We start from the raw sequence: 24,907 nt of genomic DNA, 5'->3' as shown, positions 1-24,907 counted from the left end.
GGGTCACTTTATTGCTTTCGCTCTATCTTTATCTGACTTTTTCCTTCATGGCCTGTGTTGGATTTTCCATCTTTAAAGTATCAGACAGTTGGACCAAAGAATCTCATCATTCTATTCAAGCCTAACTGTAGTACAGTACAGATCTTTGAAAGGGAACAGAAGCTTAATATTCACGTCTATGTTTTTTGAGTCCCTAGTGTTTACTTTTATTAAGTTGGCTATGCTAATGTTAGTTGTAATTCTCATACAGTAGGGTAAACACATCTTGGTTTACAAGACATGGTCTTGGTTTATGAGTGTATTCTTGGTGTAATTACTTATATTGTCCCCTTTTTGCTTTCAACAGTGTCTCAGTTTGTGTGTTAAATTGTAAGGACACCCTATATATCAGGGAGAGCCGTAAAGAAATTGTCCATTTGTGCAATTTTAGAATTCAATTTATGAAAAGTGAATGTAATTAAAATGTGCTGACAGCCACTGTCTCTGCTATGGACTTCATGTGTGCTGTATCTAAGATTTTTTTGAGGACAAATGGATAAAACATAGTGTTTATTTACTGAAAGGTTTTTAAAGTTATAAAAGGAAAATGACGTTGCTTTTCCTTTTAGTTCTTCTCTGCCTCTCAACCAGTCTTGTCATGATTCTATTAAGGCAAATCACGCAAAGCTAAGCTGTTCATTTATTTTCTAAACAAAATAGATACAGTTATGATTTAACCAGTTATGGTGGAAACCAGAGAACCTTATGTGGGCTGTTGGAAGTGAAAGGAATCTTGAAAAATATGTTCCACAAATCTGGTCTATCCCTTTACCTTTATAGATGAGCCACTACATCACAAGGAGGTTTCGTAAGTTGTATGTGGTTTCCTGGCTTTTAAAAGAATATACCACACTATGGTCAGATCTCCAATATAGTAGTCCAGGGTTTCACAGTTCCTTTTGCTAGACATGATTGCATATGAAAGCCAAAGGCAACCCTATTTCACACCACTCTCCCTTGCTAATAAGACTGTGACAGCGCTTGTTTAGAATTACAGCTATTGGATCCTTGGTACATCACAACCAGTAGAAAACATGTCAGCCTCTGGGACTGGCTTCCATTCGTTAGAGAATAGGAGGCATATTCAAAACTAAATGTCTGGCCCTAGACTCTGTATGCCCTGCCTGGTAGTGCCCTCTGAAATTCATGGTCTATCCTCACTAAAACCTCCTATGTTCGCTATGTCTTTATAACTAACTCCAACACAAACTGGGCTTTTCCCCGAGGACCGCAATTCTCCGCAGCCACAGGAGTGCTTTTGTTTGGTTTCTCCCACTACTTTTTCTAGAATGGGCTCTGGAAATAGTGGTAGCTGTCCTCCCTGCTTTTTGCTGTTTTTAGATTTGTGCTGTCCAAAACTCTAACCACTAGTCACTTGAGTACTTGAAACGTAGCTGATTCAAATTGACATGTGTTATTAGTGTCAAATACATTCAGAATTTTGGAGACCAAGTATGGAAAAAAAATGTAAAATATTTTGTTATTTTTACCAGCTTTATTGAGATATAGCTGACATATAATAATGTATAAGTTTAAGGTGTACAGCATGATTTTGACACACACATGTAGTACAAAATGATTAGCATAGTAGAGTTGGCTAACACCTCCATCACCCCACATAATTGCCTCTTATTTTGTTTTGAGTTTTTCATATGGTGAGAACACTTAAGGCTTATTCTCTTCACAGCTCTCAAGTATATAGTACAATATTGGTAACTTCAGTCACCATGCAGTACAGCAGATCCCCAGAGCTTACTCATCTGATAACTGAAAGTTTGTGCCCTGTGACCAACATCTTTCATTTCCCCGCCACCAGCCCCTGGCAACCATCACTGTACTCTCTGTTTCTAGGAGTTTGACTTTTTTTAGATTCCACATATGAAGGAGATCGTGCGTTATTTGTCTGAGTCTGACTTACTTCATTTAACATAATGCTTTCACGGTCCACCCGTGTAATTCTTACTGGTAGGATTTCCTTTTTTCTGTGGCTGAATAATACTCCATTCTGTGTGTGTGTGTGTGTGTGTGTGTGTGTGTGTCTTTATTCATTCATTGGATACTTAGTTGTTTCTTTACCTCAGCAATTGTGAATAATGCTGCAATGAACATAGGAATGCAGATCCCTCTTCAAGATCCTGATTTCATTCTTTTTGGGTGTATAATGAGAACTAATTTACATTTCTCTGATGATTAGTGATGTTTGGCATCTTTTCATGTACCTGTTGGCCGTGTGTACGTCTTTAGAATATGGCTAGTCAGTTCCTCTGCCCATTTTTTAATCAGGTTTTTTGGGGTTTTTTTTGTTATTGAGTTACGAGTTCCTTATATATTTTGGATCTTAATTTCTCATCAGATAAAATGAGTTGCAAATATTTTCTTCTTTATGTTGCCTTTTCCTCTTGTGGATTGTTTATTTTGCTCTGCAGAAGCTTTTTAGTTTGATGTAACCCCATTTATTTTGCTTTTTTTGCTTGGGCTTTTAGTGTCCTATCTAAAAAACAGTTGACAAGACCAACATCAAGGGTCTTTTTTCCTATGTTTTCTTCTAGGGATTTTATAGTTTCAAGTCTTACGTTTAAGTCTTCACTTTATTTTGAGTTAATTTTTGTGAGAGGTATAAGATAGGGGTTCAATTTTATTCTCCTGCATTGATCAGTTTTCCTAACACAGTGTTTTTTTTTTTAATGTTTGTTTATTTTTGAGAGAGCAGGGGAGAGGCAGAGAGAGAGGAACAGATGACCTGAAGAGGGCTCTGGGCTGCTGACAGCAGTGAGCCTGATACGGGGCTTGGACTCACAAACGACGAGGTCATGACCTGAGCCAAAGGTGGACACTCAGTTGACTGAGCTACCCAAGTGCCCCCTCAGTGTTTTTAACACAAATTTCATTTTATAATGATATTTTAGATATATTGCATTAAAGTCTATTTTAAAATGAATATTACCTCTTTTTTTAAAAAAACTCTTAAAAATGTAGCTGTGAGAGCATTTACAGCTGCCCGTGTGTCTCCCCTTATATCCACGTTGGACAGTGCTTGTTGTATTCCATTCCTCTTTTGCCCTAAAAACTCTAGTTCTCAACCTCATGGCATCAGATTTTATCACCCTCATTACTCACTGCTGTGGTCCTCGTTGTGGCAGTCCTGGTCATTTCCCTTCATGTCTTGATCAAGTTAACATCTAGGTCACCAATATTTTTTCCGACAATATTGTCTCAATTCATGGTAAATTCCGTATATCCTTGAATGAACCTTCCAGTACACAGACCTCTTGTTTCCTTAAATGTATCTCGTCTGACTTATTTATTTTTTTTAACTATGACAATACCTACACTTTGTTGATTCCAAATTTTTATAAACCCTCCCTCATCTCTATTTTGTCCCTTCGACTACCTTTCTTGTTCCCGGACTCCAGCAATTCTTCGACTCCACCAGCACTCTGATCCGTTCATTGGTCCATTCATTGGTCCGTTCATTGGTCATGCTGTTTTACTTTCTGTCCATCCTGTTTCAGTCCTCCATGTATTCAAAAAATATTTACTGGACACCTCTTACGTGCCATGCTTCATTCTGAGTGGCAGAGATAGAAAATCTCTGCCGTCATGTTGCTTTTAGTCCTCTTGGCGTGACAAATAATAGGACAGGCTAAATTAGTAAGATATTTACCATGGTATTGGATAATAAGAGCTGCCAAGGAGAAAATGTAAGTCAGGAAATGGGGATACGAACCGCTGGCATGGGGGTGGGGAATTTTAAAAGGATAGCTAGCGAAGAAAGTAAATGAGTTAGCCGAGTGAGTATCTGGGGCTAATGCATTCTAGGAAAAAAAACACTACAAATGCAAAGTCCTTGGAGTAATAGCGACTCTGGTGTACTCCAGAAACAGGAAAGAAGTAGGCTGGAGAAGAGAGGAAGAAGGGAAGAGAAGTAGAGGGTAAGATCAGAGAGACAGCTGGATCTCAGATAGGGCAGGGCTTTATAGATCCTAATGGAAAATACTGTAAAACCATTGGAGGATTTTGAGCAGAAGAATGTGATAACCTGACGTTGGAGGCTTGTAGTATTTCGAGGGCCGTCTAATGGTGGCTTACCCCCTCTGATGATTTTGGTGGCTTGAGCCGTACGTGTGATGAGGTTGTAAGCGTTGAGAAGAGGAGAAATTCTGGATACATACTGACTTTGGGAATACATTGGATCATGTCATTCCTCTGTGCAAAATAGCTCCTCCTTTAATGCCAGTAAGCATCAGGGGCTTAAGAATGTCTTAACGAGTCTCTGTGAATCCGACACTTACGTTTTACTCTGATTTCTCCTAATTTCTCATTTAATTTTAGCAGCTAGCCCTCTGATAGTCTTTGAAAATGCCTGGGGCCACGTTGCTGCTTCATGGCCTTAGTAAAGCCTGCTGTCTGGAGAATCCTGCCCCAGGTATCCATGCACACGGCCACCTCCCTCTTCTCTTTTGGGTCTTTGTGCTACTCTTACCACTTGTGCAACACAGTCTGCTCTAGCTCCTACTTAAAGACAAAGCATCATCCCAACCTGTCATTTTTGGTCTCCTTTCTCCTGCTCTGTTATTCTCCAATTTTACCACCATTTCACATCCTAACTAATAGACTGACTATGTATGTCAGTCAGTTGCGTATTATCCTCCACCTGAATGTGAACTCCATGAAGGCAGGGGTTTTTGTCTCCTTTACTGATAATGTCCTGAATGTTTATTATGGTACCTAACACGTGGTAGATGATGAGTAAATATTACCAGAAGTAGTAGCAAATACGAAATAAGCTAACTCTTTTCAAAAGCCGAAGACTATTTGAACACTTGCTAAGTAGGAAAGTACTGTTTTATAGGAGTTAGATGATGTTAACTTAGCCTCATTAGCTTTTTGCCTCTCTGGTTGTTTATTCAGTTTTTCCCAAAGCCTTTATATGCTTAAGGGAAGCTCAGTAATTACTTGTTGTCTACTCTGTTGCAAACACTGCGGCTGGCATCTGGGATACATGAGCCTCCTCTAGGAGGAGAGCTACTGCAGTATATCAACAGTTATAATCAAGTGCACTGGGTGTGTTGTAAAGGATAATTACGTTACTGAAGTCTGGAGTGTTGATGATCCATCTGATCCAGACGCAGAGAAGCATGTGGAATTGAAAGGTTATTATACTTACAGGCCCTGGAGAGGAAGGGGCGTGCCATGCAGGGGGCCACATGGGAGGAGTGCCAAGTGAGCAGGCTCAATCAAACAGGTCCAGGAGCCGGAGGATAGAGCGAGGGCCCATGGGAAGTGGCTTACTAGGGGGTCGGGGTTGGGTACACAAGCAAAAGAGTGAGTCAGTTTCATTGGCGTGTTCGAATGTCACTATGTCACCATCACGGGAGGGCAAGCAGGGGGAACTTGTGACAGGGACCAGCCTTTATCACTCTGTGCACCTGGTTGACAGGGCCAGGTCTCACAGCCTGTCTAGTAAGAAGGTGGAGACCTCAGGAAATCAAAAGTTTTAAAAATTTACAACACACTGGGTGATACTAGAAATAAACACACAAGGCTTTGGATCCACAGAGAAAAGGTACCCTGGCAGCCTGTAAACAGTCCATTTCAGATTGAATGCTTTCCCAGTGGCATTGTAGTCCTAAAGACAGAAGTCTGGCCTCTTAAAACCTAGGTAAGCATGCAGGGCTGGTGTCTGTCTCCCTCCTATCTCTGTGAATATCAGATGCCCTACTTACAGCCAGAGCCAGAACCCTCCCCCACCCAGCCTGCAGCCTGCATTGAACCTCTAATGTTTTTAATCAGTCTTGCTAAATACTTCCTGTAGGGAGAATGAGTAGTGATGAGAAGTAATCTTGCGGCTTCTTTATTCTGAAAAATTCAATCACTGATCTACAGATACTGCTTATTCATCATGATACCCCAGTGTAGAAGATGGGGATTAAATTTCAGCCTTAAAGGTTGTGGGATCCCTCAAGGCTTAGAGTATGGTAATGAAAAATTGAGAACCTAAAAAAGGGATTCCAGAATCTGCATAGTGAATAAACTCTCGCCAGGCCTTGCGTCTGATGTGAATTTAGGATTATGTGCATAGGAATATGCCATGTGCTTTTCACTGGAGCCTTAGTGCTTTGTCTATATTTCACATGTAACTCCTTTTCATGTCTTTTTCTTCAGTTTCAAACAAATTCTCTTTAGTTTCTTGAGGTCATATGTGATTTCTGGGCCTTTCTTCACTGGTCTTACTAAGTATGTAAGTACTAGGAAGGCCTCCTGGTTACAATTAGAAGCCACTGACCTGACTCGATACTCTAAACAGAAGCTGTCTCCTTGGCAGGTCTATGCCTGGTTGCTTACCAGTGACCCCCTGCCTCTGAAGGTGAGCGCATGTCCCTATCTTTGCCTTTGTATTCGGAGTAATACATGTTTCCCAGGATCCATGGTCTTCCTGGACCCCAACTCTAATTCTTTGAGTTCTTGAAAGATCTCCAAAACTAGTTATTAGGTCCTACACATGGGTGGTACGCTTGTCTTAAAATATGCTGACTTGAGCATGAAGCCACCTTATCTAAAGTAAAAATTCCCGTTCTTCCTGCACTCCGGTAAAGTCAGAAATAGAAAATTCGTTTCAAATGTCTTGGCTCTTGTATGTAATTTTCCTTTTGTGCTTTTGTGGGACCGCATTCTGATTTACATGTTCTCACAGTATGGCAGTGAATCTGTTTCTTTCTTACGTGGATGTGTCCTTTCTTACAGTGTCTCCACTTACTTATTCATCAAGCACTTCGCTGTCTTGTGTTAGGCATTGTTACCCAGGCTGTCACATTGGAACCGGAGGACACAGCCTTTGGCTTCGTGGACTTTAGACCACTTATTGTTCCTCTAAGAACCATACAGGTCATATTGGTGCTTGGTTAACATACTATTCTTTTAAAATCATGGTGTCTTGGGGCACCTGGGTGGCCCAGTTGGTTGAGTGTCCAACTCTTGATTTTGCCTCAGGTCATGATCTCAGGTTCGTGAGTTCGAGCCCCACTTCTGGCTCTGCACTGACCGCGCAGAACCTGCTTGGGGAGTTTTCTCTCTCTGTGTCTCTCTCCCCCTTCTCTCACTCATATGTGCTCTTTCTCAAAGTAAATCAATTTTAAAATAAATAAAAATAAAATCATGACGTCCCTCTGACGAAATGTTATTTAAGCCTTTTTCTCATGAACTATTGTAAAAACCTGAAAACCAATACTCCCAATATTTTTAATTAAAAAAAATTTTTTTAATGTTTATTTGTTTTTGAGAACGAGAGAGACAGAGCACGAGCAGGGGAGGGGCAGAGAGAGAGGGAAACACAGAATCCAAAGCAGGCTCCAGACTCCGAGCTGTCAGCACAGAACCCAACTCAGGGCTCAAACCCACGAACTGTGAGATCATGACCCAAGCTGAAGTCAGACGCTTAAATTGACTGAGCCATCCCAGTGCCCCCCAGTACTCCCTATTTTTCAACGACTTCTGTTTTATTCCAGATAGAGTGATTATTATAGTCAGTTTTTATTGCTTATAAGGTTTTCTTACAATATTTTAATTAAGTTCTTTAATACTTCCTCTTCCATGAGGAATATACCAACTTTGACTATGTTGATGCATTATAATAAGTTTAGGATGATCGCAAGAAGGCAAGTAGGGTCAAGGGAAGAGACAGTGCCTCCAGCTCTGTTCTCCGGGAGCCTTTTGGTAACTGCTCTGTGCAGAAGAAGTTTACTCCACCCCTCTCATTCCTTGCAGCCCGTTTCCCATTTTCACCTTTAGTCTTACATAGAAGGAAAGTAGCACGGTAATTTTATATACAAATATCCTGGAAATATATTTTCAACAAAAGGGGACCATTTAAATGAATTACACTTTAGTTACAGAAAATGCTATCTTGAAAACGTTAAGTGAAAAAATAACATCAAACTACAGGTAACAATCACGAAAGTGTTAATATAACTGTAATAATACCAAAAATGATAAAGGCAATAGAAGAGTAGCTAATATTTTTATTTATTTTTAAAGTTTGTTCATTTGTTTGTTTATTTTTGTGAGAAAGAAGAGCCGAGCAGAGCGATAGTCCCAAGCAGGCTCTGCACCGACCTGAGGCTCAGTCCCACAAACCATGAGATTCTGACCTGAGCCGAAATCAAGAGTAGGACACTCAACAGACTGAGCCACCCAGGCACCCCAGTAGCTAATATTTTTTAAGCAATCGCTATGTCACGAACAGGTTCTAGATGCTTTACACTTAATTCTTTTAATTACTTCATCAAACCCCACAGCAACCTTATCAGGTGGCAGACACCATCCAACTTTTCCATGTGAGCATAAAAATGAAGTACTGAGAGTTTAGGCAACATTGCTAGGTTCAGTGAAAAGATGATACCCATCCTCAAGACACTTGGATTCTAATGGTGTGACAAACCTGTGAAACAGGCGTGGTGTCTGTCACGAGCCGTGTGTTACCAGGGAAGACGCCACAGGTTCACGACGGGATTCCACCAGTTGTGAAACCAGAGAAGATTCCACATGGAAGAAACACATGAACAGAGTTTTAAAGAAAGGACTGCCTAGTTTTTCGGGTGAACAGGCAGATGGGAAAAAGCTAAAAAGAGTTGGTCTCAAAATGGGACCGCCACCCACCAATTATGTGACTATACACAAGTAGCTTTAATCCTTCATCTGAACAACAGAAATGATATCTACTATTTCTTTATGGCTTATCAAGTAAAATAGAGTTGATTGAGAGCTCTTTTTAGTTACTAGATACTATCCAGTTATTGAAAACTCTTTAAATACGTGACTCTCCCTTTTGCTTCGCCTTACTTAGGTAGATGTAATTGTGACCTTGGGAGGTCTCGGTGGGCGTTTTGACCAGATCATGGCATCTGTGAGCACCCTGTTCCAAGTTACTTGCATCACTCCTGTGCCGATTATAATAATCCAAGAGGAATCTCTCATCTACCTGCTCCAACCAGTAAGTGAAGAATAAGTATAATGTCAGCACATTGCTTCCATAAAACTTCTAACATTTGAGTAGACTAGAACGAAACATGAGCCTAGCATGTGTCTTTGAATTTGACACCTGAGAGAAGTTGACCATGTTTGCTTCATTTTATCATGCCCCGAAAAAAAAATCGCATAACTTTTAATTAAATTGACTAAGAATTAAATTTAGCCCTTTTACATTTTGAGCAGCTGAATGTGAATGCCACTTGAGAAACATCTCAACAGAGGAAGCCCAAAGCTTGGCAAATATTTCAAACGGAATTCTCATGTATTTTCAGTGCTGTCGTTATAACTGGAAACTGGATTTGATTTTGTTAAGCACTAAAAAAAAATTTTTTTTAGCTTTTACTCTTCATAAGTTGCCTGCTTATTAATTTCACTGCTTCAGAATACATTTCTAATGATCAATGTCATTCACTTCCCCTGATGAATATCATGGAAATTTTCTATCGATCCAGTGCTGAGAACAGAATCCTTATTAAATAAACCAGTTTTATAAGGTTGATCAGTGGGCTCCTCTAGAAAAGTAATCGTTTGGTAACGTTTTTAAAAGAGTAGACAGTTGTTCTTCCTTGCCTCTCACTGTCATGTGCTGCTTACAGCGTTGCTCCTGCCCCATCTGCCAGTCTCCCTCTGCAGCATGCTGTTACCTAGAAATTGTTGTTTGGTTAATATAGTGGGTATCAGGCACACTCCCTGCTGTTCAGCCAGCTTTGCATTTTTTTTTCTGGCTCTTTGTATTGCCTAGCTTTGTTGTTTTCTGGAAAACTTCCTAAGAGGTGTGGAAAGGGAGCTGAAGAATTCAGTTTTCAAACTCCATACTCTCCATGGATTTAGTCAACGAACAGTTTATGAAGTGCCTGCTTTTTTTTTAATCATTTTTTAACATTTATTTATTTTCGAGAGACAGACAGGGACAGAGCACAAGCAGGGGAGGGGCAGAGAGAGAGAGAGAGAGAGAGAGATAGGGAGACACAGAATCCGAAGCAGGCTCCGGGCTCTGAGCTGTCAGCACAGAGCCTGATGCAGGGCTCGAACCCATAAACTGAGATCATGACCTGAGCTGAAGTCGGACGCTCAACCGATGGAGCCACCCAGGCGCCCCGGGAGTGCCTGTTTATTGCAGTGCTAGGCAGTAGAGGATTAAAAGAAAATACTGACATGATCTTTGCTCTCTAGCACATGTCCAGTGAAGACGTCATTAATAAAAACATAAGATGTAAAGCACGAAGATGAAAGATTATATAATTTGATCATACGTGCAGTAAGGGAAGTCCACCCAGGGGCACTCACATTTTATTCACTCCGTTAACTCAACAAATATTTATTGGGTACCTGCTATGTGCCAGGCACTTACCAGGGATACAGAAGCCAACTAAAGAGACAAAAATCCCTTGTTTTCATGGAACATACATTCTCTTGAGGTTATAGTGCAGCAGAATCCTCCAGGATGAGTGGACGTTTGCTATGGGAGATGATGAGAAAGTCATTTAAGGCAGAAAGGAGCCACTAAAGAAAGGTGGAGGCATAAGGTACATTGTAGGATCTGCAGGTAATTCTGCACAGCAGTGTGGAAGATGCTAGAAGATAAGACTAAAAACTACTTTGATTGTGAAGAGCCTTGAATTCCACACAGTGGAGTGTGGACTTTTTCGCTAGAGGTTATGGGATGTCATTAATAGATTTCACTTAGTGGTATGACGTAAGCAGATATGCCTCTTAGATTTCTAATTGTATATTTGTTAAATACCTATAATTTCCTAACAGTTTCTGAAGGGTGAAAGTTTCTACCATTGTGAATCATTGAGCTTTATTACATTATATATACTATATTGATGATTTGATTGCTTAAGTAGTCAACTGTAACTTGGCTGTATGTAGATATTCTAGTTATTAGATTACAGGTTAGTTGATGCTGTACTAAAATTAAAAAACAAGTTAAAAAATAAAATTGGAAGATTAACTGATAGAAAAAAATCATATCTGAAAAATGACTTTTGCTCTTAAGAGCTTTTCAGTGTTTCTGGTATTCCTACTATCACTGGAATGTGTATAATTTTGGACTTCCTAAAATGCGTTCAGCTTGAGATTCCTTGGATTTCCGCCCTCTGCAGATGCTGTCTGTCATCCGTTTGGGAAACTCTCAGCCATTATTTTTTCAATATTGTCTCTGCCCTATTCTCCTTCTCCCTTCCTCTGTAACTCTGCTTAACTGTACCTAAGATGCTCTAATTGTATCATGTCCATCTCAGCACTTCTCTTTCATATTTTCTATGCCGTAACCTCTCTGGGCTTCACTCGGAAGCTCATCACCTGTGTTCCACATCACCCTTCTGCTTCAGCCATGTCTGTTTTGCTGCTAAAACCATCCACGGTGTTTAAAATTCCTGCCACGATTCTTCTTTCTTGTATGCCTGTCCTCTCGTCACTGTTTCAAGATTCTTTCTTAAAACATAATTATCATACTTATTTTATGGTCAAGAATAATTCTAGTACCTGTAGTTCTTTGTAAGCCCGCTGTCTTTTGTATTCATTTTTGCTTCTATATTTTGTCAACTCGATTCCTTCTGTGTGTTGTGAATTTTGGCGATGACCTTATATTTCTGGGAACTTTCCTGTGGGAATTGTTTGAAGTGTGAGTTAAAAGTGAGTCCAAGGGGGAGTTTAGAGCAGACTCCCAACCCAGTTATTCACAGGCATTAACAACTCAGGACATCTTGCTGGAGACTTTTTGACCATCTAGGTGGTGTGAATTCTGAAGGCAGTATGTTGCGAGTTTGACTTCCGGTTACAGGTGCTCACGGGAGACTTGCTCCCTCTTCTCAGCTACAGGGTGCCTGGGTTTGGTCAGGGTTTTCCTGGCGGTCCAGTGGAAGTGTTATTTATATTCATCTTACACTGAGAGTCTCTGCCTTATCTGGTGCACTCTCCTGCACTCACACCTTGGAGAGGCCTTGGGCTTTGTCTCCTGATGACTTTCTGTACTTGGATGTCTTGGAAACCAAAGCTCAAGTTCATCTGCTTTGGTAAACACCAAGTATTTCAGAGGTGAAAGTTAGATGTGGTGTTCAGTCCAACCTTAGTTTTTGGCTTCTGAGTATTCTTAAAACAAAAGAAAAAAAAAACACAGATGTTTGATGCATTTTAAAAGATTCTTTTTAATTTTTTTCTAGCACTTTTTATTGCTTTGAGTTGGTCAGGATGCTAATTTATCATAGTGTCTCTGTAAGACAGGTCTTACCCTGCCTGTGTTGCAGGAATAATTAACTCCCAATCTCAGAGGTTTAACTGAGATTGAGTTTTTAAAGTTTTTCTTCTCATCAGTGGAGTATCTGGTCTGGTTTCGGCAGCTTCCTCCATTTTATATCTAAGCCAACTGGAAGAAATTGCAGCATCTGGAGGAAAAGATTGCTAGAAAGTGGCACTGCATGTTTTTAAAGGCCAGGCCTGGCCATGTTTATATCACCTTTGGTGGGAATACAGTGACACTCCCCAGCCCACTGCAAGACCTTCTGGGAAAGGAAGGCGGTGGTCGGGGAAAGGAATCGCTTTGTGAGCACAGAGCGTGGTCTCTCTCAAACCGCCAGCAACTTAAGTTGGGGACGAAAAGTCTGGAATCATGACCTTAGATCATTTCTAGGAGTATAATTTTTTTCTCATTTATACGATATGTTAAACTTTGATTAGTTGTTAAAACAGAATCCTCCTGGGGCACCTGGGTGGCTCAGTCACTTGAACGTCCAGCTGTGGCTCAGGTCATGATCTCACGGTCTGTAAGTTCAAGCCCCACATCAAGCTCTGTGCTGACAGCTCAGAGCCTGGAGCCTGCTTTGGATCCTGTGTTTCCCTCTCTCTCTCTGCCCCTTCCTCACTTTTGCTCTGTCTCTCTCACTCTTTCTCTCAAAAATAAATAAACATTAAAAAAATAAAATAAAATGAAAACAGAATCCTCAGTTCTCCAAACATAATTATCATTGCAAGTGTACCTGTATAGCCTACGTGCCCCAAAACAATGCCTTCTGGATTCTCTTTCTGGTCATTGTAATTGTGTCTCATTTGCTTCTCCTAAGAAAGTAATTATTACATAGTGTGGGGCACAAAGCTCTGCATGATCACACCCCCTGTCATGTGGAGGGGTGACGGTATTTAGCATAGACTTCGCCTCTTGCTTTACCAGTCCTGGCTTTGCTCCTGTTTGGCACTCAGTTCCAGAGAAATCTTCCCAGAGACACATACTAGGTTCCTGCTTTTCAGTTGCTTTTAGGAGGAGACCACTAAGACAATTTAGTGATATAAATGCAAAAGTCAAAATGAGTGTGTTTGAGGGCTTAGGATATGAACAATCTTATGTTGTATTGTATATATTGTGTATATATTGTATCCATGATCCCTCCCTGACTTGAGCTCTGTCTCTTTCTCTCTCTCTCTTTCAAAACTAAATAAACATTTAAAAAAAAATTTAAAAACTCGGGGCGCCTTGGTGGCTCCGTCGGTTACTTAACCAACTTCAGCTCAGGTCATGATCTCACAGTCTGTGAGTTTGAGCCCCACGTCGGGCTCTGTGCTGACAGCTCAGAGCCTGGAGTCTGCTTCGGATTCTGTGTCTCCCTCTTTCTCTGACCCTCCCCTGTTCATGCTCTGTCTCTCCCTGTCTCAAAAATAAATAAACATTAAAAAAAATTAAACGATGTCTACAGTTACTGTTCGTTAACAGGATTGATCATAATCATCATCACGATGGACAGAAGAAACCTCATAACTTGAAATTGAAACTGTTTTCAAATATTGTGGAACTAGGGCCCAAGAAAATCAATCCGGTATGCTTCAGTGCCAAATAAAGAATGGTTAAAATTTTTTTAATGTATTTTTTTAATTGAAAGTCAACAAATAGCTGTTTTTGAAAAGGAAGTTAACTTTGGGGCTTTTACAAGAAGCATCTAATTTGAGCTTCATAACAATACCACAAGGAAAGCAGGACAGATAGGACTCTATGCTTTCTACTACATTACATTTCTTCTTTCTTGGGGCTAGTGGACTAACATGCAAATAGCGAGCTCTTTTTAAAAACTTTCTTTTTTAATGTTTACCTATTTTTGAGAGAGAGAGAGAGAGAGCGAGAGAGCGTGAGCAGTGGGGTTGGGGGGCAGGGGCAGAGAGAGAGAAACAGAATTGAACCAGGCTGTCAGCACAGAGCCCATCGTGGGGCTTGAACTCAAAAACTGTGAGATCGTGACCTGAGCCAAAGTCGGATGCTTAACCGACTGAGGCACCCAGGCACCCCAACAAATAGTGAACTCTTACAACAAGTTACAGTTCATAGGCTGGTGATTATCCATAAACAGTGTTTTACTGAGTGGCCAGTTGATGTGTGTATATATGGCTGTGTGTGTGTGTGTGTGTGTGTGTGTGTGTGTGTGTGTGTGTATTATCCACAACATTATTTTCAATAAGATAAATTTGAGGTACACTTTAAGGGTATATCCCACCTTGTACCCCTAAATTAAAAATAACTGAATTTTCTTCAAGTATGACAAAATCTACATACAACAAGAATTTTTGTCATTTAAGAAGATTAAGATTACCTTTGAGCTTTACTAAAATACATCAAAAATGGTAAAAATTCAATGTAAGTGTTAATTATTATGAGTATTATTTTTCAGAGCATTGTTTTCTAGAATTGATTCTATAACTATAGATTGTCTGACATTGAAGATAATAGGAGACATGAGACATGGAACTGGTTTTTTGTTTTTTTTTTTGATACTTGTTTTGGTGCTGTGCTAGGCTAAGAGAACTCATCTGTGTGGTTTTTTTAATGTCTGTTTTTGAGAGAGAGTGACTGAGTGTGGGTGGGGGAAGGGCAGAGAGAGAGAGAGAGAATGGGACACAGAATCTGAAGCAGGCTCCAGGCTCTGAGCTGTCAGCACAGAGCCCAATGTGGGGCTTGAACTCCTGAACCTTGAGATCATTCCCTGAGCCTAAGTCAGACGCTTAACTGACTGAGCCCCCCAGGTGCCCCTCATCTGTGTCTGTTAAGTGGCTAGGATAGCCCTAGACCATGGGACTAAAACATGCCTTTTTTGATCTTTATTTAAAAGATCCTCAACCCTCAAATCGTCTTAGCATTTCTGTAATAATCTACGTGTGAGACTCTCGAGACTGTTACATAAATAAGTAAGCATCCTTCATTCATGGTTTTTAGGGACTGACCTGTGTGTCCAGGAGCAGTTGCCTTAGGATTGTCGGGGTTGGTCCAGCCTGAAGTCTTTGGTCTGCATTCTCTTTTGAGTCCCCTTTCTCTGACTCATTTTGCTTACTACAAATTGAATTTTAAAACAAGGAGACGATATTGTAGTTCCAGATCTTTATGTAGATATTTATATATATGGGAAAATGTTTGAAATTTTTTAGCTGGTTGATTTTTAAACATATAATGTCTTTTATATTAGGTTTTGACATACCTCACTTGCTGTGGGTCAAAGTGTCATCATGAGTGAAAGCCTCAGTAGGGAGCATTTACTTTGAAGGAATGTTCAGCCTGCCAGTTTTTAAATAGAAAATTAAAAATAGAATGCATAATGGCTCCTCCCTTAAAAGTAAGCGTTCCTCTTTTACTTCCAAAAATATCTTCTTAATAAGGCATCACGACCTTTTATGAGCAGAAGGTTTTATGAAATCAGTGAGAGACATTTTCTACATGAAACACCACTGATACCAATTACTAGCGAGACTATATTCCTTATGAAGACAGTTGGGTGCTCCCGGCCATCTTTGTCATGCTAACCATGCAGTGTGGATGGTTCCGGGTTTCTCATACATACTTTCTCATTTTCTGGTCCTGTGCTTCTCAGGAGTACAGAAACATTAGCTTCTGTACACTGAGCATAAATTATCTTTTATCTGCAAGTTTTATGGCAGTTGGTAATACAAGTTAATAGGATTTATGACCAAGAAATGAGATGTCCAAGAGTTAATAAGGCGTGCCTTATACATTATCCTAAACCTTGTTCGGTGATTCCTAGTCAGGATTCCAGTATCTGATGCCGGGGAATGGTGTTACAGAGCCGACTTCTAAATATGTTGTAAATATTTCTTCCTCACGATCTCCGTCATGTTTACTGCTGCTTGTTTTTTCTCCCACTAGAACAATCACTTGCTGTTTAAATTTCTGACATTTTACACATTAGACGTTTGCAGTGCTGGTAATGAATAGGATAGAAATATGTTAAGAGTCTCATGGAAGCTGGATATCTGTGATGTGACTTTGCCGTGCATGGTGGTTTCTGCTGAGGACTTGAGGGTGTGGGATGTCCACCCACATGTACACGTGTCCAGGATCATCTCATCAGTGTCCTCACCAGAGAAGTGATTCTCAGAATATAAGCTATATGGTAGCATAGAACCGTTAAATATTAGCGTAAATAGTATAAAACCATAAAGATCGTTTTATGGGTGAGTAATTGCAAGGACTTTAAGTGATTTGCCCAAGGTCATACACAGCGTTTCTTTGAAGGAAAAATGATCCTGAAAATGCATCTCAGGCAGCAGTGCTCTGAAAAGGGCCACCAGGCATTTCCTTTCTACGGATGGACTGCCACATTGAGCCCTCTAGTTCCTCTTCCATAGGGCAAATTGCGAACACCCGTTCCTTCCTCTGCCTTCCGCCCACCTAAGCTTGCTTTTCCGGGAAAGTTCTGCCACTCAGCGTCTGACCTAAACACTCGATACCTTCGAACCGTGTCCTTGCATTACTCACTCGTTTTCCCTGGCTTGTCTGCTCTGCTGTGGCAGGCGGCACCTTCTCCACGTGGAAAGCAGACAGACACACATCTTCCCGGAGCATCCTCCTCTTTTCCCTCGCTTCAGACCTTGCCTGGCTTTCTAGGGCCCATTCTCTCCTTCTCTTCTCTTCTCTTCTCCTCTGTGTGCTCATTTTCTGCCCCTCCACATCGTTTAAAATTATAAACCAAAAACCGATCCTGTTCAGAACACTGGGTTAGCCTTATTGTGTCATTAAGAAAACATGACATTTTAATGTGCACTAAGACAAAAAAATGCTAGAGCTATACAGTTCTCATTTTTCTGAATGCCCTAATGTCCTCTTTAGATTGCCATAGAAATATTTCCTCTGTGGTTTTATCCCTGTTTAGTTAAGCTTATTTTATGTAACTGAGGAGTTAAACCACACATTCATAATGAGTTTATTTCGTAGGTGTTGTGCTCTGTTTTGTCGATTTGTAGCATAGAATATTTCAACAGCAAACATTCTTCAAACACCATTAGGTAGTGGACACTGTGGTGGGCACCGACAGTGTGGAATTAAAACCCCTTGCTTCTGTTCTGCTCATGGTTCAGCAGAAAAGCCAGCAGTATAAATTGCAAGATTCAGAAATCTGTTAGGGGAAAACACTGAGTTAAAAAAAAAAAAAGTGAAATGTAATATGGGTCGCCTGGGTGGCTCAGTTGTTTAAGCATCCAACTCTTGATTTCGGCTCAGGTTGTGACCTCACGGTCGTGACATCAAACCCTGCATCGGCTCTGCACTAGGCATGCAGCCTTCTTAAGATTCTCATCTCTTTCTGCCCTCCCCCTCCAAAAAAATTTTTTTTAATTGAAAAAACAAAAAACAACAAAACACTGCTGTGGGGATGACATGGAAAAAGCGTCTCATCCAGATTGGGGACAGGTTGGGGACAAGTTGATCATGTAGATAGTTTTCCAGGGGAGGTAATATCTGATGGAGAGGTAGGCAAAGAGATGAATAAAGGGATTAATTTCATGTGCAAGGCAGCCTGAGAGAATTTGGCACATTTGGGGGAACACCGCGTTGCTGGATCCTGGGGAGCCATACGAGATGCAGCTAGAGGTAAGAAAGGTGTAGACCACGAGGGACTTGTTTGCATTCTCAAGAAGATGCTCTTTTATATTGATGGCAAAGCTCAGAATATTAAGCATTTTTATTAGGGGAATGGCATTAGATTGCCAGTTAGAAAGTTTAGTTTGGTAGCAATATGGAGGATAAGTTGGTTAGGGAAGGGATGGAGGTCATTCAACTCTGAAATCCAAAATAGACATGGTGCATAAATCAACTTTGCTTTGCTGATGGAGTTTCTTGGGATGTGTGGCCCAAAGCCTTCTTTGGAGGAACACAGAGGGAGGAATCAATGTAATGACTAGGATTCTGGATTAGGCAACTGGTTGCTGTCTTTCTTTGAAATTGAGAATATGAGAAGAACAGGTGAAGACGGGAAGCTGGTCAGCCGACGTGGGAACATAAAGAGATTGATCTGTCTTTGAAACTGTGTAGAAGTGCCTTGATATAGATACATCGATATCTATAAAATATATCTCCTTTTAGGCAATTCTTTCTTCCTCCCTCTCCCTCTCCGTGTGTGTGTGTGTGTGTGTACACACACACACACATGATTCTACTGAATTTATACAAATACACACACACATACATATAGCCTGGCCTAGTGATACACCTTGGGAATCATCAACATATTCATGGTAACTAAAAAGTCAGGTGTGGACCCTTACACCCTGGAAGAAGATACGGAGTGAAAAGAGCCATGACAGAGCCCTAGAGAAGAGACAGAATACCTTACAAGAAAAGAAGGAGGAGAACTGAAAGAGTCGTATCATTGAGACCAAGGTAGTTTAGAGTTTCAAGAGACAAGGGAATGACCACCTAAGGTGTTGAGAATATAAAAGATATAGTAATAAGTTTGACAGCCGAGAAGAAACTTAATCAGGCAGGTTTCGTGGCAAAATAGATGTAGAAGCCAGATTACCATGAGTTGACTACTAAGTGGGAAGGAAGGGAGGTAGAAACACATTGCTCTTGTGTTTTTACCCTTCTTCACTGTTCACTCAGAGCAGTTGGATTTGGGGGACGGACCTGGGAACTAATGATGGCTTATAAAATTATTCTTGTGAGGCCTTTTCCAAGTTAAACAAAACCAGAACGTGCATGTTGGGGATGATACGTTTGTTTCCAGGTATGAGCCCAGGTGCAGCCGCCATGCTGTATAAGATGGCTGACACATTGACGGACCCTGATTGTATCACTCTGTGCTGGCAAAGTACTTTTCAACCTATTTCAGGTCCGTCTTCTCTTCCTGGCCCGTCCCCAGCTCTGCAGTCTTGGGGCACCCTTCCCCTCCTCCTCTGTGTGGGCACCTTGGTCTGAGCCCAAGTAGGAAGCTTTGAGTTTGACTTATCAGTGTCCCTCTTTCTGGTCTGTCGTCTTCTCGGTGTTATACAGCCTAGGGAAACTGACCACAACCACTGTTTTCCTGTGCCAAACATGATCTTTAAGTCACTCACTTAAAGCCCTACTCAAATTTTCTGACTCCTACACAGAATTTCCAAGTAAGCCTTCATGCACTCCCCTCATCTGGGTCATTTTCATTTCTTTTTAAAGACTTTTTTTCTCCTACAGGCCCTAAACAGTCTATCCATAAAACAGAATTTACTAAGTTATAACTTCTCTCATTTTCTAAACCTTAAAAAATTTACAATTGCACTTTTATGATCCAGGAAGAAATAATGATCACACCTAGTTCATCTGATGCTAGCCAAATCCAAATACGTAGAAATGTGCCACTCCCATTATCAACAGTATTCATAATGCCCTCCTCTTGTGAAATACACGTAGCTGGGCATCCCAGGCTGTGACTGAGTCCACTTACTTCCCTATTGACATGTACTTTCTTCCTAGTTGGTTGAAAGCTCATTTGGGGGAATGATTGATGCTTTGAGAGGCTACAGGTGCATTTCTACCCTTGAGCAAATGGATGAGGATGATGGTGGCAGGGGTGGTAGGTTTCAAGGCAACCTGGATATACGGTGAAGTCTCAAAGGGAAAGGCATGAAGTAACACCCTGATGCCCATACAGCTTACAAGTTCTTTGACCTTAGAGTAGTGTTTCACTCTGGGGAGTGGGGGGAAGGGGTTATAGAAAGATGCCCATCAGCAAAAACCTACGGTTGATCCCTCGGTGATTCCAAAGGAGCACGGGAGGAAATAGCAAATTCAGTCTCTGGGGAAACTGTTTAAAAACTTATTTGAACATTGGCCTTTTCATTTTCAACCATGGGTGACAGAGAATCATTTTTGGAGACTTGATGCAATCCATAAGAGTGCCGTGTGTGGGTAAAACAATAGAAAAGACCGCATCAGCGTTTGTCTGAGCTCTGTCATCGTAATTTATCATAATCCAATTGTAGGTAAAGTAATGGAATATTGGACGCAAGGTGTCCTGGTTTCCTTTATCTCCCCTTCCACGGTCCTCTGTGGCAAGGACACGAGTACATTGTGTCATGTATACTTAGTTCAATTGAGCATTGCTTCAGCATCTTCCTTTGATTGAAAACAAAAGGTTGCCAATGCGGTATCAATGAACTGTGAAGTGATTTGAGTGTTACCAGCAGGGAAATGAAATGAGCCTCTGGGAGGAAGATTGGCACGAGTGAAAGTTTCTATATAAAGGGCTTCGTACAGCTCCAGCTGGGTTGTATTACTTCTTATCCCATTAAGGCTTTTTCCCCCTGAATTTGGGAGCATTTTGATCTCCTTTGTTCCAAAAGTGATCAAAACTGAAAGTGAAGAAAAAGTGGGAAACGTTTCCAAATAAAGTTCAGCTAGGAGGGCTGGGATTTGAGGGGACTTATTTAAATTGCACATTCATCCTGGATCTTATGAAGGTCTTCCATGGAATGGTGTAGGTCCCTTGCCCTCTTACACAAACGCACGCACGTGCACGCGCGCGTGCACACACACACACACACACACACACACACACACACACTGCATGTAACATCCATGTGCATGCATAGACACATCAAAAATCTCAGCACTTGTAAACCTGTCTTACTGAGAGGAAGGAAAGTAAGTATTCTGTCTCTCGGGTCAACTGACCAGGATTTCTTTTCTATTTTTTATTCTCCCTCCCTCCCTCCCTCCCTCCCTCTCTCTCTCTCTCTCTCTCTTTCTCTCTCCCTCTCTCTCTCTCTCTCTCTCCCCCTCTCTCTCCCCCTGCTCCTTCCCTCCCTCTCCTTTTGAAAAACCTGTCCTATATAAACCTTTGTCTTTTAAAAGCTCCACTTAGTTGTTCATAACTTTGTCATGACCAGAATTACATTTGACTTAGATGCGTATGGAATGGTTTAAATGATATATATAAAAATGCATCAGAGTTAGGAACCAAGTTAGCAAAGCAGAGTGTAACCTACGATGATCTATAGACTGAGAGAGAGGGTTAAACTTGACAGAGAATAAGACTAAAGATGGCCCAATCCCGTATTGCCTTCTGAAGCAGACTGAGACTACTAATGTGATACCTAGTAATTTAGGATAATCTAAGTATCGAAGACATACTGACGGTTACTATACCACTGAAATCTCTTGGGAGCCATGTGTGACTCATAAAATAGCCTCTGATCCTGAAAGTTTGGAAAATTATATTTTAATATCTATAGGGGAGTCTGGATGGCTCTAGTCGGTTAAGAGTCCAACTTTGGTTCAGGTCATGATCTCATGGTTTGTGGGTTCGAGCCCCACATCATGCTCGACAGCTTGGAGCCTAGAGCCTGCTTTGGGTTCTTTGTCTCCCTCTCTCTCTGCCCCCCCCAAATAAGTAAAACATTAAAAAAATAAAATATATCTGTAGAGTTATACAGCCCTTTACATTTATGAAATACTGTCTTCATGCTCTTACTTGACTCTCCAGCAGTCCTTGTAAGCAGAACGCTCACATTCATTGTTTCTGCTTCTCAGATGAGGAAACTACGCATAGAACAATATTGAGTTCTGTGGTACATCCATGAATAGTCTAGGAATTTTCTGAATCCTATTTGTGTGCCATTTGCTTTAGAGCTCTCTGTTAGAATCCGTGCCTACTCCCTGAATGTCGTTGAATCCATATTGAGGTCTTCAAAAGAATGAAGGAGAAGTAACCATCCTCAAGCATTTTCTGTGTATCGAGAGTGGCTCACTGAGGAATATGCACTGAAATCACCTGCATAGCTTTATTTTTCTCCTCAGTCAACTTTTTTTTTATTATGGAAATAGTCCTATTTACAGAGAATTTGAAAGACTAGTATGATGAACATATTCCAACTATTTTTAAATTTTTAAGCATCTTAGCATGTATACTCTGTGTATAGACTCTTTTCTTTTTTTTTCTTTTGGTAACCATTTGAAAGTAAGTTGCAAATGTCCTATCACATTATGGTAAATACTTCAGCATGGGGGATGATATTTAGAAACCAGGATCTAGGTCATACGTGTGCCCATTGCTACTGTGGTTAGACTTTTTCAGTGAACAGAACTAGAACAACAAAAAGGGGGCACCTGGATAGCTCAGTTGGTTAAGTATCAGCCCTTGATTTCAGCTCAGGTCATGATCTCCCAGTTCGTGGGTTTGAGCCCCCATCAGGCTCTGCACTGACAGTGTGGAACTTACTTGGGATTCTCTGTCTCTGCCCCTCCCGTCTCGTGTCCTTTCTCTCTCTCAAAATAAAAAATACACATTAAAAAAAAAACACAAAGAGGTATGTGTACGTGTGTATAGTATAAATCACGAGGTCACTTTGATATTTTGAATTCAGTTTTAACACATAGTTTTTAAACTGCTTTTACTTTATATTTTTATTTCTTTAATCCCCTCATAATCCTGGCTTGAAATGTCATGCTTGTATTATACCATGATATATAGTAGCTAGTTTCAAATTTATAGTTCCCACATTACTATTAATAGTGAACCTAGTGAGTGAAATTTAAGATTTCTTTGTAGGTCTGTCTTTAAATTATATCCCAGTCAGAGCACTGTATCTAAAATTTCTCACTTTAAATATTAAATATTTTTCTTCCTGTGGTTATGCTACTAATTTAATATACTCTTAGGCTCATTTGTTGTAGTTTATTTGAAGTTATAAGACTTTATCTTTTAATTATTTAAATATTTTACAACAGTTACGTAGTCCAAAGGCAAAGCTTGATAACAAGATAACCTCAGGAGAGGTCTTGTGTTTATTCCAGTCTCCCTCGCCACCACTACCCTCCTTCAGAATCTTCTAGATTCTTGCAAAAAAAAAAAAAAAGGCAAAACAAGGCAGATCTGTACACATTTTCTCACTTCCCCCTTTTTATATGAAATTTGGCATAGTGTATACATCTGTCTCAATCTCCTTTTTTCACCTAATAATATATTTTGAAAACCACCATATTCAGCAATAGAAATCATCCTCATACCTTTGTTATGACTGGTTAGTACAATATTGTGTGGATGTATCTAAATGTACCATCATTTATCCATGTGCAGCTTTTTGAAAGAACATACTAGAAGTTCAGACAAGGTAGTTCTTTGAGTTGTGATTATGTGTATTTAGGGAGTGTTCCTCAGGTGATTCCCATTTGAGATCTATTTTCTTCTCAAAACACCTTATGAGGTGGAGACAATATGACCCAATTTTCAAGATGAAAAACTGGGTCTTAAAAAGATGAATTGACTTCCAAGGGTTATATTCCACTCCTTAACAGAAAAGCCACATTCCAGATCTGTGTCAGATTGACCCTTGAGTTTTCTTCACTCCATGAACGTTTCCAGTTACACGATTCGTGACCTTGACACGATGCCATTCGGTGTAGAAGAAACAATTTATAGATAAACTCATTAAACATAACCTATAAATATCACATCACTCTTTATAACAGAGTAATAGGCTTCACTGCCGACTTTTGTAGAGTGTATGTGTTTTTAAATAAAAATGAATGGACACAATCAGTTTTCTTATCAAAGAAGAAGAAGAATATTCTATCATAGCTGAGGTAGTAATGATAATGAATCAGAGTCTTTTCTTTTTGGAAAAAGTCCTGTTGATAGAGGAGCCTCAAAATTGATTAATTACATACACGTTGGCCTTTCCAATTGTCTGATGATAGGAAGCCAATTTCACTCCTAACCAGAAGCCCTCAAGGTAAAAGGCACAGAGTATGGAACATTGGTCTTATTTTATCAGGGAAGGTTAATGTACAAAAATGCCGCTCAGGGGAAGGATTTATTTTCTCCTGGGTGAAGCTAGGCTATTAAGAAGTGGGCACTCTTTGGAATTTTGATAATAGTAATTGAAAAGCTATGAATAGAGCTTAATATTTTTTTCTGAGCATATTTCACACCATAAAATATTTCCCAGAGCAGAGTAAGCCTTACGAAAAATAAAAGGACTTGGATGAGTTTTTTTTCATACATTCATTTGACCAGCATATTATTAAAGACTTATTTGTATCTGGTATTAACAAATTGCTAGACTGAGGAGGAAGAAGTTACTCTCAAAGAGCTACTCAGTATCATCCCTAAGTAGATGATGATTTCACAATAAAATAAAGTTCCAGATATATCTACAGAACATCATGGAAGCCTAGAGAAGCAGAACATATCATGCCATAGACCGGTCTTACATACAGCTAGTATCATGCAGGGATGAGATGCACCCAGGCACTTGGCTTGCACATGGCCTGCTCTGTACTCTTGTTAATTGCTACTCTGCTGTCCGTGAGAAAAACAATTTGAGGCTGTTTTCAGTGATAGAAACCTAGACGGATAGGCCATAGATGCAACTCCATAGGCAGACCTTATGTTCTGTTCATGGCACTTACCTCTTAGATGCAAGTATTCCTGCCCTTGTAAACACCAATTCATTGCAGCCACGTTCATAACAGATCTTTAAATAGTGTTAAATATGGCCCCAACATTATTAGCAGCAACACTTAATCCTGCATACCATCCAGTAGGCTGCCGTAAAGAATTTCATTTCTAAAACCAAATAGTGCATAATTCTTTAA

General features: G+C 40.3%; 1 protein-coding gene across 12 annotated transcripts in view; it reads left to right on the top strand.

Annotated features, from left to right (window-relative positions):
* TPK1 (thiamin pyrophosphokinase 1) overlaps window positions 1–24,907 on the top strand; it is a 351,530-nt gene that overhangs the window by 206,763 nt on the left and 119,860 nt on the right. For 11 of the 12 annotated variants that reach the window (XM_047837362.1, XM_047837351.1, XM_047837356.1 and 8 more), the window contains one exon: window positions 8,882–9,028. The exons of the other annotated variant lie outside the window; for it this stretch is intronic. In XM_047837362.1, the coding sequence (XP_047693318.1) occupies window positions 8,882–9,028 (147 nt within the window). The remainder of the gene's footprint in view (window positions 1–8,881; window positions 9,029–24,907) is intronic. 12 annotated transcript variants of the gene reach the window in all.

This window comes from Prionailurus viverrinus, chromosome A2, assembly GCF_022837055.1.
Source record: "Prionailurus viverrinus isolate Anna chromosome A2, UM_Priviv_1.0, whole genome shotgun sequence".
In the NCBI taxonomy this organism is placed as follows: Eukaryota; Metazoa; Chordata; class Mammalia; order Carnivora; family Felidae; genus Prionailurus; species Prionailurus viverrinus.
Note: the sequence above shows the minus strand (reverse complement) of the source record. Positions and strands in the feature narration are given on the sequence as shown.